At 36.0% G+C, this 16,820-nt stretch overlaps 1 protein-coding gene across 1 annotated transcript; it reads right to left on the reverse strand.

Annotated features, from left to right (window-relative positions):
* Positions 1 to 962: 962 nt before the first annotated feature.
* On the reverse strand, positions 963 to 16,537 carry RPA1 (60S acidic ribosomal protein P1). Its single transcript, XM_051212986.1, has 13 exons — positions 16,451 to 16,537; positions 16,369 to 16,416; positions 16,256 to 16,337; positions 16,115 to 16,223; positions 16,028 to 16,080; positions 13,427 to 13,785; positions 11,978 to 12,185; positions 11,588 to 11,797; positions 6,348 to 6,610; positions 4,232 to 4,387; positions 3,054 to 3,164; positions 2,326 to 2,412; positions 963 to 1,513 (listed from the first exon to the last, which is right to left on the reverse strand). The coding sequence occupies exons 4-13, from the start codon at positions 16,216 to 16,218 to the stop codon at positions 1,397 to 1,399; spliced, it is 1,668 nt and encodes a 555-aa protein (XP_051068916.1). The 5' UTR covers positions 16,219 to 16,223; positions 16,256 to 16,337; positions 16,369 to 16,416; positions 16,451 to 16,537; the 3' UTR covers positions 963 to 1,396.
* Between the last annotated feature and the right edge of the window lie 283 nt (positions 16,538 to 16,820).

The raw sequence follows: 16,820 nt of genomic DNA on the forward strand, positions 1-16,820 counted from the left end.
TTAAAGTGATTGGTAGATACTACCTTACATTTACAGTTGATTGGATATCAACGCAAGATTCCTCACGATAAACCTTCTCTACGGTCGATTATTTGCTTAGAGAATTCTACTTTGAACGCATTATTGACCTTCTCACTTTCAAATTGATATCTAAAGTTTTCTTGCATTTGCTTTCTTAGGTTGATTACAATGTATAGAAATGTGCGCTCTCACTAGGGCAGTATTTTATTGAGAATTCCAACAATGGTTGGTAACACCGATATATTTGAGCATATTTCTGTGACGTTTAAATTTTGCACTTGTTACGATTAATCGGTTGGTTAAACAAAGTTGAGACAGACAGTCACCATTATCTGCTCTTTGAACTCGGAATTCATAGAACTCACATGTTTTTCGATTCGAAAGCTACCTGTAAAATTCATACCATATCACATTCAAACCATGATCAGTAATAATGTAGACTAGCTCTCAACAATTTTTTACAACATATAAGATCAAACTATGTCGATCCTCAGGAAAGTCCTACTCATTGCCTTCTCGCGGCAGGAATGTTGTTTACGAAATCGAGAGGACGAAGAGCGAATGTCCGGCGCTCTAATTGGGTTGATGGATATACAGGATTCACCTAGGCGAGTGTGAAAACCCTGATTCCAAACCAATGGTGCACATGGGCTCCATGATCCTGAGTGAACAAATGACATATGAACCCATTGTTGGTCGCCGGCTACCATGAGACGGCATCTCCTTACATTGCTCTTCTGCCTTGTGGTTTAGAACTCTAGGTCAAAGGCTCGAGGAGTGGCCTCCTAAGAAAACTACCTGCTTCAGTTTAGGTGCTCGGACACTATTCCAACCCTCACACAAATTGAATGATGAAGTGTGGAGTATATGTATTCGGTGCTCCCATGTACCAATATTTATGTGTTTAAATAAATAAATAAAAAAACCAACAGCTGGTTGGAATTTAGTTAGCAATACATAAAATCATCTTCAGTTTACATTTTAATTAGTTATTAGTTATATTAAGTAATTCAAACATTGTGAAACAAAATCTCAACCCATCTAACTAAAATATATAACCAAACAAAAATCACAATGAAAAGAAAACAATTAATTATCTAGGTAGATACACACATATATTTATATTTCATTGTCCATCTCGGTTATAATCACATATGAAACAATGCATAAAACCAATTCAATCTGTGATAATCTCTTCATGGAAACAATATGTAAATGTTCAAATCATACAAGTGATAATGGAATTTAATTACTCTGAAAATAAAATGTGATTCTTTATTTAAAAAAAGAGAAATGCTTTCTTTATTTGTGTGTTGATGAATGGAAGCAGCAAAAATTATCATCATCACCACCAAGAGTTATTGCTGATTGATTTTTACTGAATAGATAAAGTTGCTGATAGATCATTTATGGCTTTCAATAAACGCCTAGAATAATCAATCAAATCTACCGGTTTAACATCTGCAACAACAACACGTAAACGTTCTTCATCCTGTGTATACACAAAAAGAAATTAAACACAATTTAAAGAAAAGTAGAAAATAACTGATAATATAGGTTGATATATATGTGGAAAGAAGAGATGTTAGAAAATCTTCAGAAAGAGATTTGGAAATTTGCTGATACAATCAATAATTCATGTGTTATTTTTTTAACGGTATCTTTTGTCGAGTAAACCACATTTTATAATTTGCGAGTTTTTACTAAAGTATTCAAAGTGTTTATACTTTACCGTATATTTATCCACACACAATAATAACGCGACTAATTTCAAATTAGGTTAACCATAGTGATATTTTAAGGAACGATGATTTGAGGAATCAATCAATTCGGGAATAGGGTATCAATTCACTAATGATGCTGAGTAATTTAAGATGGTCAGCAGGAAATCTTGTTTGATCAAGGTTTTGTATTTATTAAGAGACTTGGCAACAAGACGTACATGCAAGCTTGAAATTAGATGAGGAACATATTGTAGTAGGAAATTATTGGAGTTTGAAATGTGGATCATTAGATTTCGATCTAGCAGAGCTTATGATGGTCAAAACCAACTTGACTCGACAACTCAAAGAACATGATAATACAAGTCAAACCAAAAATAATACTATGAGGTGTATGTGTGTATGTGTGGAGATCCTCTTAAATATATTTTTGTCCTTCTGCCTATCCATGTACCGATACAATGATAATAAAGAAAAGCACAAACCGGTGACCGATGAAAATCGACAAACATAGAATGGGAAATAAAAACACTTAAACCAGTATATTAAAAAAGAGAAATAAGAGACATCAACAACTTCTTACATTATAACGATCAACTTTAGCTCGTAAACGAAATATCCATGAGTTAAATGCTGACTCGATGAACACTTTTTCCAACTGTGTTTCATCCTAATGAGAAAAAATAACGAAAGAAACAACAATTATCATTAAGTTTGAATTAGAAATATTTTTGAAGAAAATTTCCAAAGATATTTGTTGAGTATAGTGTTCTAGATAAATATACCAAATCAGTTGACGATTGAGTGAATATTCATCAGCTACGGAGGTTGGGACATGTGTCGTATATGCCTAACCACTGTCTATCTATCTGGAAGGGCAATGTTGTCTGGTATAGGCTGAAAGTTAGAGATGGTTGAACGAAAACGTGGTATCAGTGAATTCAGTGATAGCCGGACTAAGCAGTACGCAAACCACTCGACTGGGGTCTGCGCGGTTATCATAAGCAGTGGTTGTAGGCGTTGAACAATATGGCTCAAAATAATCCGCTATTGTGCAGATGCATTAACTCTTTGTCTTCTTTTAGATCGAAAATCTTCAAATTATTTTAGACTTTTTCGCTTCCTTCGATAACTTAATCCTTTCCACCTCTATTGATACCACTACTATCTCTTTTCCTGGGATAAGCACTAAAGGACTAGATAAACGTAACTATTCAATGAATAATTAATTGTACATAGGGTAGTTAGTTTAATAAACCAAATATCATAAAATATAGAATAGCTGACAAGACAAGAGGAAGAAATATTTACTTGTGTTGACTTTATAGTGCCCAACTTTTCAGCTGTCTGTCCCAGTAAAGCTTCAGCAGCGTCTTGAAAACATGTAACCCATAAATCTCCAGTGACGTCAGCAATTTTGGCCTAAAAACAGATTTAAATATTTAAAAATTGTCAACGTAAGTAAATGAACAGACTAAATTGAATATTCGATACGGTTTGTATTAGAATACACAGTTCAAATTTTCCTTAGAACGGTATGATCAACTTTATAATTCTGAGTTACGTTTTTCTAAACTGACCAACATTTATCCTACACAACCTTTCGAAAATACTTGAAAGTATAGTTTCACAACTGCAATTCTGAGTAGTGATCAATCAATATTCCAGTCCTACAGAAGAGAAGTCGAACTTAAAATAACTCAGTAATAACACCTACGACTATAGAACTGGGTGACCTAGGTTAAAATCTACCAGAGCATATTAGATCCCTCAAGATTGTAGCTAAACCTTGTTGATTAGTACCAATTAGTATGAAACCAATGTCAATCAAATTCTACTGTCAAATACCCTCAACCATCTAACAACTGAAATTCATTTTATAAATCATTAAGATTGTACGTGGATCATAGTGGTAATGATAATAATTAACTTCATCAGCAGTGGAGTTATCTAATTTAAGAGATAACTCACTCCGCAAGCTTTGTAACAATTAAAACTTGTTGATTAGCAACTTTGGTCCTAAGAAGTTAGAAATGCCATTATCAACTGAATATCTAACTTGTTGATAAATGAAGAGACGTAATTCAGTCTTGAGGGCTAAACTGTTTCGATGGGTGTGATCAATCAAGAATACTGTGGGGTCTATCTTATGGACCTCGATTAACAATCACAAACTACTGATACTCTCGTAGCTTTGGGTTTTATATTTATTAAACATAATTTAGTATACTATGTGACGTCTAATTCATTAGTTTTTGCGCTTATATATATATATATATATATATATATATATATATATATATATATCACTGAAATCACGAACCAAATAAAGTTAGACAAATATTGAAAACACAGAAGCATTAGATGGCTATTTCGTCGACTTATAAATACTAGTACTTTTAGAGAATAAAAAGTGAAAGCATGCTATTGGGAGTACCAGTAGGTTAAACATGATAGTTTTTAAGTAGAACAGCATAGGTAACACCTACCATAAGAAGCAAGCGCCATTTACAATCAGGTGTTTCCCTAGCACATTTTTCACATCGATATAGCCCATTACCTAAATCAATCACCTTCTTATTACATCCTTCAGTAGAACAAGCTTGATACATGAAATTCTCCTTTTTCATGAATACAACAGTAGCCTAAAAGTTAAATACATCATAATACATAAAGTATGAAGGCAAAAAATAGAACGATGATCACTTTTCAAAATGAGTAGACAATTTATGTGGGAAAATAGGAAAACAGTTATCAGTGCAATGGAGAGATGGGTACGAAAGAAAAATCATTACTACGGCAAATGTTAATTGACGTTCTTTACTATTAAGACATCCAGTTGTAAATAAACAATTACAAATCAAAGAAAACATATCATACTTTAATTAGGATGGTGGCAGTCAGTCAGTAGAAGATAAACACCGAATTCATAGAAGTAGTTGCTTCAATGGGTATTTATTTATCTGGACATATAAATACTGGTACAAAGGCGCACCGAATACATATACTCCACACTTCATCATTCAATTTGTGAGGACTGTAATAGTACCCGGGTGCCCAAACCGAGGCAGGTGGTTTCCTTAGGAGGTCACTCTCCGAGCCCTCGACCTAGAGTTCTAAACCACAAGGCAGAAGAGCGACGTAAGGAGATGCCGTCCCATGGTAGCCGGTGACCAACGATTGGTTAACATGCCGTTTGTTCACTCAGGATCATGGAGCCCATGTGCACCATTGGTTTGGAATCAGGGTTTTCACACTCGCCTAGGTGAATCCTGTATATCCATCAACCCAATTAGAGCGCCGGACATTCGCTCTTCGTCCTCTCGATTTCGTAAACAACACTCCTGCCGCAAGAAGGCAGTGATTAGGACTTCCCTGGCAGTGGCTATATATGCGTGACCATGTGAGAGCATTTCGAGAGGAAGAGCGGACTCTCCCCAACCTCGAGCATTTGGGGTAGTAACGGTAGTAGTATAAAAAAAGATTGCATATAAGAATGTGATACAGGGGTATGACGTTATTTTAATCTCACAATTTAATGGAAGACAAAGAGTACATACACCTAAGCCATTATGACTGATTCTGAGCTGTCATCCAGAGTTTCCAACTATTGGTTAAGATAGTCACGCGGACCCCAACCAAGTACTTTACATCTACCCATATGGAATTAGACCAGAAGTCTGTGACTTTATAAACCGATGTCACGTTTTGGTTTGACCTCCTCTAACTGACTACCACCCGTCTCCAACACTAGTCAGCATTGTGTGCCATGGTAGTTGGTGGTTCGGCATGCGTAATAAGTGACCCAACCATCTCAGTCGATGGAAACTCACAACCCCATCAACTGATTTACCATTATTCCCTAATACCCTGCGTTTAGGTGGTATCATTAGTACGGATATACAATTCAATTCACCTCGTAATAATACAGAGAGTAAAGCACCAAATGAATACAACTGAAATGGAATATGTTCGTCAGAAAGACGGATTTTCGGACTCCTGTACATAATAAAAAATTGCGATAGGATAGTTTACTGGTTTCTGCATTTTGATTCACGTATGATAACGTCTCAGGCTATATAGTAACACAACCTCTAGAATCCAATACAGTCATTCGAGATGAGTAAATATGTGTTAAATTCTTACTTGCCTAGCATAATGTTAGAAATATTTTAGATGTTCATAAAAAGCGTGTTCTGGGAAAAGTGAAGATAAACCTATTAATGAGGAGTCCCAACAAGTTCGAAGCTAAGACTAAAAGTCTACAGTGATATGTTTACAAGATATTTAGTAATATTTTATTTACAAAATAAAAACCGACCAAGATAAAGGATTCACACCTTTTTAATTCAAATGACTAAAACACAACATATCTCAATAATGCGTTGTGTTGCATAACGGGTGGGAGATTACAATATTCAATGGTTCGCATTCCTAAGAATTACTAGAATACACTGGTTCAAGTGTATGAATTTATCCATATATAATGAGTTATATCACTAACTATTTAATTTTAAGCTTTCCTGTATGATAATGTAATATGTCATTTATAAACCGTAACGTGAGTAAACATAAGCTTTAACAACAAAAAAGAAGTCCACTTACTTTACAAGTGAAATAATCTGCTTTTACATTAGCTCCCACACCAGATGCTTTGACATCTTGCAAGAGATTCCAACCGCCAAGAACACCAGACGAACTAGATACACCATCTGCCCCTCCTGAAGATCCAACCATTTCACTACGGAAGGTTTCAAAGTTAGAGTAGCGACCTTCATGTTCATACCAACCTTTTAGTCGTATAGCTTCAGGAATATTTGTAGGACTAATAAGAAGGGATGATGTTGGGCTTACAGATAAAGAGCGACCTGAAAATAAGTTATATTAAGAATGTCATATTAGGTTATTTAAAACGTTGATTAATAGTCAATATCAATAAAACTTTTAATCTGTGTTACAATTCTTTAAGACAGACTGTAATGAACTGCTTATCATTAGATGGTTGGGGGTAAGTGGCAAGAAACGCTACTTGACCCAGATTTTATGCTAGTTGGCACTCATTAGTAAAGCGATCTCCAAGACACTGATAGTCTCTAGTAAATTCGAACCCGGATCACCAAGTTCCATAGTTTGAAACGTTACCACTGTCAACTACTTGCAACCATCCAACAAAGGTACAGGGTACGCGATGTTGAGTCAGTTATAATAATTTATATATTCTGGAAATAATAATCACAGAATTCACGCCAGTTTACAGGCATGATCAATTTGATATAAATAGTAACACTAGATGTACAAAACAAACATGTGATAGAAGAAAGTTTCAAGTATGCTAGTTCAGTAATTGTTTAGGTAGTACATGTATTACAGCGATCCAATGCATCAGCTGGAAACTTTTAATGTTTCATAAATGGACAGCCTGTTGATTTATGAACGGTGTAATTAAGGTCACTTCCTGCGCCAGATCGAATTAATGATAATTATCTACAACTAGAGAAATTAGAACGAAAACAGAGCACGGAACAGCAAAGGAGTAATTACCAAAATATGTCAATCAGGTCTACCAAATGCGTGTGTCATGTGACACAGTGATATACTGTTGATGCTATACAAATTAGTTAAACTTGCTGGGGACGGTGTCAACATTAAGTGACAGCAAGTAGGTGGTTTTACTTAGGGAATGCACTAATAAAAATGGCTAAGCATTTAAAGTTCTTATAATACCATTTGTGGAATGAGATACACTTACAGGTGCTAGAACATTCAATGCATTTTCAGAGAAGCAGTATGCATCGATGCAGCGAACAAATAATGGGAGTGATATTATCGTACGGATAGATTGTGGTAGGTTATTCCAGAGTCTTGAAAATTTACAGGTAAAGTAATTCATATAAATAGATGATTTAGAATAAGTTTGTTTTACTAGTGCTAAGGAATTACGGATGTCATAATGAGAAGCTTCTGCATATTGAATCACGTGATTGGATGTAAAGGATAATTTATTAAGTAGTTTGAACAAAAAGTTAAGATTTAGTTTGAGTCTCCTCTTCCGTAAAGGGTCTAGCCCAATTTTATTACATTTGGAATTATAAGTTAAGGTACAATCAGCTCCAAGAATACGAAGTGCGAATCGTCTCTGTTCTGATTCCAGCCTTAATTTATCCTTCATGCGCGCACTGCTAAGAATAAACGTGAAATATTCTAGAAGAGGTCGGACACAAACTTTGTACATTAAAATACGTGACTCATTGTTATAAAGGTCCCGAGTTATGTAACCTACTAGACGTTGAGACTTAGAGGTCTGTTCCAATATCTGTTCTGTAAACAACAAGTCTTGGGAGTATCTAAGTCCTAAGTCTACTGCTGTATGTAACCTAGGTAACACTTCTCCATTTATGGTAAGGTCTAGGTTGAGTGATGTATCGCCGATGCATATTCATCTACATTTAGCCGTATTAAGCTCCATTTGCCATTTTAAGCACCACTGTGCTACCTTGTTAAGCTCCATGCTGATGCAATTTTGCAAATTTTCCAGCTCATGTGGAGAACATGAATATACTACTTTAAGATCATCTGCATAGAGAAGGGGCTTACACACACGAAAACCTTCACAAATATCATTGATAAACACTAAAAAGAGCAAAGGACCTAAGACACTACCTTGTATTACACCACTTCTAACAGGGACAACGTTAGACAATGAAGAGTTAATTTGAACTATTTGATGTCGATTGCTGAGAAAGGAATCAAACCAAGCGAAGGATTTTGAGCCCTATAAGATGCGAGTTTACCTATAAGAAGTTGGTGGTTGACCATGTCAAAGACTTCAGAAATGTCCAGATATAGCAATAAGACTAGATATCTTTGGATACATAGAGAATAGACTAAATTAAAGAAGTCAAAATGATATGTCATGCAAGATCGATTTTTAAGAAATCCATGTTGAGTATCATTGATAAATTTTTCAGCAAGTAAATAGTTGGAAAGTTCATCACTTATAATTTTTTCCAGAATCCTAGAGATAACTGGAGTAATATTTATCGGCCGATAATTGTTCATGTCAGTCTTATCTCCAGATTTGTAACGTGGTATGAATTACGCGGTTTTTCAACAGTAAGGGTAAGAACCAGTTTCCATAGTGGTTAAACAGCTTTAGAAGAAGTGGAATATCTGGACCAACATATTTGTAGAGAAAGGATGAAATCCCGTCTGCTCCATGACCTCTCGAAAGCTTAAAGGTATTTATAGCCTTATTAATTTTCATGCATGTGAAGGAGATAGATTTTATTGATTTGCTAGTCACGCACATAACTCTTGAAGCAGAGCCACTTATGATTTCTACACCATTCGCAAAAATACCACTGAAAAGTTCTGCTATAGTTTTAGAGTCGTATGTAAAAGTGCTATTATGCTGGATGCATGGTATATCAATATTTTGAGTTGCTTTAGCGCGTTTGTTGAAAAGGAGAGCTAAGTTTTGTACCTTTGAGTTAGTATTAAGTGCTAGTATCTCCTCATTAATGGCTTTTAAACTATGTTTCTCTTTAATTTGATTGAAAATTATTATTTGTGCAACTGTTGTGAATTCGTTTGACTTAACGATTCTGTAGGCGTCTTAGTTTATTACGATATTTAGCTGGTATATATAATTCGTAAGGTTTACTAAGCCTGTACGTTTTAAGAAGTACACAGGAACTTAAACAAGAGTTAACGATCAGATAGAATTCATCGATAGCATCCACGAGACTATTACATGAAAAAAAGTTATCCCAGTCTGAAAGTTTAATCAGTGAATTCAGGAGGTCCCAGTCAGCATGCTTATAGTCTCTATATTGACAGGTTTTTTGAATGGGTCGATTATAAGAGGGATAGACAAGAAGAGCGCAAACTACTATCTTATGGTCGCTGCTTTCAAATTCATCATATACTTTTACAGATAGTGGGATAACATCTCTACTAAATATTAGATCGAGTATACTATCGCCTACTGTGACCAGCAGTGCATGTTAATGGTCGCCGAGAACTCTTCACTACATGACTGACAACTACCGGTACTCAAATTAATCCCAGGATAATTGAAATCCCCAGTGATAACCTTAGCATTAAAGCTTAGAGAAGATGCACGTATGAATGCATTGATATTATAATCATTCCCATTATTCAGACTATCAGGATCTCTGTATATAAATCCAAGGAGTAGACTATGATTCAGGGTGTTGACTGATATCCAGAGTAATTCTGGCAAACTATTCAGAACACTATCTTCAACTTTATTGGTTGTTATGGTATCCAAAGTATATATAATACAACCACCTCCTCGCTAAGTTTCTCTGTCACAGCGATAGAGTCGATAGTTCTGGATATTTAATTCTGAATCAGATACTGCTTGAGAGCACCATGTTTCAAAGATAAGTATGAAAGAAGGCTTGGCTAGAAAAGCTAACGTTCTCAAGGCTGAGATTTTGTTCAGAAGTGAACGTGCATTGATAAGTAATAAGTTTAAAAAGGGAGTATGGAGTGTAACCACATTGCAACTTGGTCGATAGAATTCAATCGACTCTAAGAACTAGACAAACATGACACTGACCAATACTCAGTGACCAGTTAATGTACACGGTTCACGTTTGTGAATATTTAGACCTATAGGTCTCGGGGCAAAGGAATACATGCTGAAGGGTGAGATATGACCGAAACACCATGTAAAATGAAGGCGTAATGAGAGCAGAAGACTTAAAATAGGCATTGATTTATCTAGTTTTATAATTTCCGTATTCTCCTAGCAGTTTATTATTTTTAAAATCCTTGATGAAGGGTCCAGAACTTATTACTGCTTACGACCTATTCCTTCCCAGGATAAGTAAAGGAATCTTTACAAGCATTTGTTAACAGGGTTGAAAATTCGATTTCACAAAAGAACTGATAGCTGGTAGTCACAACTTTGATAGATCATAGAGCCATCAAATGCCCTGGTACGGCCGAGAGTGGAGAGAGTCCGCTCTTCCTCTCGAAATGCTCTCACATGGTCACGCATATATAGCCACTGCCAGGGAAGTCCTAATCACTGCCTTCTTGCGGCAGGAGTGTTGTTTACGAAATCGAGAGGACGAAGAGCGAATGTCCGGCGCTCTAATTGGGTTGATGGATATACAGGATTCACCTAGGCGAGTGTGAAAACCCTGATTCCAAACCAATGGTGCACATGGGCTCCATGATCCTGAGTGAACAAACGGCATGTTAACCAATCGTTGGTCACCGGCTACCATGGGACGGCATCTCCTTACGTCGCTCTTCTGTCTTGTGGTTTAGAACTCTAGGTCGAGGGCTCGGAGAGTGACCTCCTAAGGAAACCCCCTGCTTCGGTTTGGGCACCCGGGTACTATTACAGTCCTCACAAATTGAGTGATGAAGTGTGGAGTATATGTATTCGGTGCGCCCTTGTACCAATGTGTTCAAAGAAAAGAGCCAGATCATCGATTTTCATACAATTATGGCTATGTACTAAATACTTCTACGTTGACCTTTATAATGTAATAGAACTTTGGACGACATTCTCGATTTTGAAACACATTAAGACGAGTCACTAAGAGCAATCACGAATTTTCCTGAACTTTAGCTCATAGTGAGAAAAGCTTAGCATTTTATTCATTGAATAACAATATATAACAATCCAGTAAGATAAAATAGTGCATGACAGTACCGAAATATAATTGATTAGCATTTTTGCATAACATTATAATGAATGAGGAATACTACGTAAAACGAGTACATGTAGTATTAAGTGCAATTCTCTCAAGCCATAAAGTTATCAAATCACAGATTTAAAAAATGTTTCAGGAATAACATACCATTAAAATCAGATATTTTTGCCGCTTTTATAACTATGACAGGATGACTTGCACCATCGAAATTCTCCGCTTCTTCACCCCATAGTGTAAGACGTACTAGACAGTTAGAACTATCCACTAATCCTAATTCGCGTTTACGTAGTTCACGTTGAGATGCTTTGGCAGTAATTGTTTGTGCTTCACCGCATTCATGTACAACTCCAACAATATCTAGATGTTAAATTAAGTGCAAAACAATTCATGATATTTTTTAATATAAGAGAAAGGTTATAAATACATTAGATTAAGAGCTTTTCATATACACACTAACAAGTACAATAGTACTTATTCGTGTCTCCAATACGCTTTTTTTCGAATTTGATAATTATAGAAGAAAAAATCATCCCTTACCAACAAAAGATCCAGGAGATTGTGTATCTAATTTTCCTATTGAAATAAAATTGAAGTGAGTTTCTGGCAAAGAACTAGTATCTGAATCTTCACAAGGCAACACTTGACTATCGCTATGAAGTGTCATTTCGTAATCGTTATTAGTTGTATTGAATTGTTTATTAGCGGCCTTCAGGTTTGCTCGACTGACATAGTACACTTTATTGACCTATAGAAAAGGTGATATAGGAACACAGAACAACAAATAAAAACTAATTTAAGAATGCTTAACGAATATATTTAGTGTCAACCTAGAGCAGTGGATCAATGATCATGAATTCGACTTTCAGATAACAAGTCCGACGTCCGAACCCCACTTCATCAGTCTGAGAGAATGGATAGAGTCACTAACCCTCAAATCTAAGATCTGGTTCAAAGTCAACTAACTGCAGGAATCCGTACATAGTAAATGGTCTAAATAAATACTACTATCAACAAACTGAATGAGTTCTATTTTTACACAAGATGTGAATGTGTTACATTACTATGTAAGAATTATCGGATCGACTAGAAAGACGATAATAATAATCAACGTGTTAGCTTTCCATTAGATCTTTTCAATGAAACCAAGACGGATCTACAAGCCGGTCAAACAGGGGTATATGATCTTAACAAAAATGTACTTAAACCTATCTGTAGATGACCAAATGTACATCCAATCTTTGAATTATGGCAGTCATTCAAACACACAGTATAAACTTCGTGCAGAAAAAGGAACCAAACTTAATTACATAATCCCTATAATCCTACAATTAGCAATTATTCGATTCCTAACTAAAAGATGAGGAGAACGAAATCACGAGAACTGAGCGAGTTTTAGAAATAGAAGTGTGTGATTCAGATTTTCTTTAATACTAGCATATTAAAGTGTGCATATGTTACCACTTAGTGATAGTACTTGGACCCGCCGATCAAAAAGCCTTGTACACAGCAGATTTCCTGTCAGAAATATTCGAAAATGTATACCTCAACATGGAAATTTTTCGCTTACACCATAAAGGAACTAGTCAGTAGTTAAGTGTAAAAATTATTCCTTTGCATTTCCTGGACTGATTTTTCAATCTGAGGTCTATTAAATGATTTGATATATGAATACCATACAGTATAATCAAGTGACAACGCTTATAAAATGTAGTCTTCTGAATTCCTTTAACAGAAAGTAGGGAATGGTGTGTTGCGGACCTGTAGAGAGACCAACTAAACTTAAGTGTGAAGTATTCGAATATTTGTGGTCAGTGTTTGCAATCATCTCAAAAATCTGTGTTGATGATTAATGATATGTATTTATTGAGACACTACCAGTGCTACAAATAATGCAGCCTATTGGAGATTCTGTTTTAAATAAACGTTAGAAATGAATCGATGAATGAACTGATTCAGATGTTTACCCAAATGACAACTGTTACTTACCTCAATCATGTCATAAAATTTATCCACTTCAGCATTGAATCCAGTTACACGGATTTCACCGCTTTCATCGACTAGTGTAAAGTTGAATAACTTTCCATCACGACCTTGTTTGCTCCAAGTTCGGATAGCTGATTTCTGTGATACACGAGCACGTATAGTCCATCTATTCTGATACGGATTGAGGCTTTGTATGGGAAATACACGTGGGAGCCCACAACCTGGTGTTCCAGGAGTACTTGGCTGACCACCAGAGAAAGGACCAGAAGATTTGGGTGGAGTTTTCTGTTCAGGTTCAACTGAATGAGATGTGATCGTGGCTGGTTTGGCTACCGTGGGTGGTTGTTCGGACTTCAAACCACCTTAATAAACAGAAAAAGTACTAAATATTAAATCACTTATCACTAAAATAAAGGAAACTTGAAATAGTTGGTTACACTTCCATTTAACAATATTTATTGCTGAAAGCACATCGGATATATGAGTTTCGGCCAATAAACCTCCATATACCACAATGTAATCATATTTTACAGTATTTGGAAGTTTTCGTCTATTAAAGAAATTTTTAATATCCGCTAGTGTGGATCAGGAGGTTACTGACCACATCACTTAGTAATATCTGTTTGAATCTGGGCAAAAGTGCACTATTACTAGTCCTCAAATAAGCAGTAGAGTTTGAAACCGCGTAAGAATATGCATTCGATGTGTTACATTAAAAATATAGTTGTCATGGCACTCAATTACTTTCCTTAAAGTCAAGAAACACATTGTGACATCGAACTACGCCGAACATAGTGGAAAACCACAAATCAGTTAATGGCTCATCAGAAACTAATCGCATAAGTAGTCGACTTATGATAATTATGACACTCGTTTTCTGTGGCTTGCAATAAAATTTACTGGTTTAATCATATGAGGAAAAGGACTCTTACGCAAACTGAACTACAGTGGTGAATTTGGTAATAAAGTAAAAAGAGCAACTAATTGAGAAACTTTAGTTGCACTAATATAATGAATATGAAAGTATTGATCGAACAATCCACTTGTAATTAGTGTACCCAACACCATGATTTTAGCTTTTCAGATTAAAACGTGCATTTGCTGAATGTAAATTCTAAGATCATTAGTTTTTGGCCATTGTTGACAATCTATAGTTAGCTCGTAACAAGAAAGTTGTTTAACAATCCGGGACAACATATGGCATACAATATAGAATAATTATAGTAAGATCGACAGTTATTATGGATTACTAGCAGACGAATGAAAGTAAAAACCAGTTAAAACTATATGCAAGTCTTTTGCGCTTTATGTGGAAAAACTGAAACCAAAACAGAAAGGTAAAAAAGATAGGTAATGATATTTAAAAAAGTTGAAACATGAGAAGGAAGTAAGGATGTGTAATAGAATGATTTCGGGAATTATTTGGAGCTGAATGCATCAAAGAGATCGACTTCTCCCTATAGCCTAGCTATTTCAATTAACATACTCTGTCAGCATAATCATTCAGGAACTTTAAGTTCTTTTATATTGACGATTTGTGATAACATAAACTATACATTAATGATGACCGATTATGATATGCCAGACTGGTTTAAGGTCATGGCTAGATCATCGCGCTTATTTTAACTTATACCTCCTCCAAACATCATATGCTTAGTAGGGTGACGATTTCTATATGCAGGTGGATGAAGGTTCACAGCTTACTTACCTGCTCTTACTATTTGGAACCCTATGCTTAAATCCAACGACACTAACTTAGTGGTAATAACAGACAAATGATGCATCCTTGGACTATAAGACTGTGAAGACATTTCTGTACGGGAGTAGAACAACCTCAAAACGTCTTTCGTGACTATCCATACACTCGACTACTACAACCCAGGCAGGAAAAGAACATCAACCTGCATTTGGTAACTTGTACATCGTTTCCAAATTTCTGAAGACCTTTTGGGAGACATACATCGTTCCAAGGCTTTTTCAACGAGGATCATAGTGGGAAAACTGACCCCATCATCAACATGTAAACTAGGTTGTTTCACATATCTGTGACCAATTCGGACTAATTATGATAGTCAATTATAGACAACGCATCATCTGGTACAAATGTGCAATGGACCAAGATCCGGCAATACATTGGCAAAAATATATCACGAAAGGCGCATAGACAGTCACTATTTTATGTGCGAAAATAGAAAACTATTTGCAGTGAGTACAATTATAAACCAGCGGGAAAATGTTTGACAAGTACGGAAAAATACTAAAACTCGAAATCTGAAAAAGAACAAATACATCTAACCATAAACCAATGAATTCCCGCCTGGTCCGACGCGCCTCGCGATTATTGTGAGGATAAAATTAAGGAATCGATGACGGTCATTACAACTCAGACTGGGACTTAAAGCATTAATATCACCTTTGGTTTAGACAATCATTGAAGACGCACCTAATTGAGCCAGAGGTGGCTGGAAAACCATCAGGCTTCTCGAATCAAGAACCACCTAGATATGTACACCATATGTAGAATTGTGATATCACAATAATAGCAACAGAAGATAGCGAAACTGTGAACATAAGCGAACGCATTGCAGTAAAATGTCAACTTACCTGACGAATCATCCGTCCCAAGTATATCAAGATCCAAAACAATGAGGACAACTCTAGAAACCAGTTACTTTGACAGAACGAATATACTTATTATTTTGAATGTTATTACAAACATGTTTCCTAACGCGGATTACAGTATTGTTGACCAGTTTGTTTTCATCAATCAAATGGTTTAACTGTGTGGCGAGCATGGCGACTATAGGCAGTGGTTAAAAATTCAAAACCTACATGAATGAGTTTTTACGCCGTCAGTGAGCAGTAACCGATAACGATTCTGACCACCCCCACCACCTGGGACACTTTTAAACCCCTGACAAGTTATGATGGAAATTATAAGCTACCAATAGTTTGAGAACTGGCTCCTCAACATTTTTGCCGTTATTTATTGCCTATGCAAGAACTAGAAACAAAGTGTGCCCTTACATCGATCGCGCCCACAGTCAAGTTAAACATTTTGTACCTTTGAATTGAAAACGTCCCAGCAAACGCCACCAAACAAAACAACTCAAGGTCATCAAACTGAATGCATTAGATAAAACTAGACGTATCTCATAATCAAAACCCTGACTATGATGAAAGTGATTCCTTCGTGGCAATGAGAGACATGGAATACCATTATTCAGTCTATTTAACTGGATTAGCTCTTCAGTAAACATTATAAGCAAAGTGGGATGATAGCTGGCGCTAAAATTCTGGACGCACTGTAAGTCCAGTGAAATTCCACTGAGCCCTAGCCAAATCATCCTGCAGTTAAGTCATTGAATATCGAACAAATCATCGATCCTAGTCAAGG

This window comes from Schistosoma haematobium, chromosome 3, assembly GCF_000699445.3.
Source record: "Schistosoma haematobium chromosome 3, whole genome shotgun sequence".
Lineage (NCBI taxonomy): Eukaryota > Metazoa > Platyhelminthes > Trematoda > Strigeidida > Schistosomatidae > Schistosoma > Schistosoma haematobium.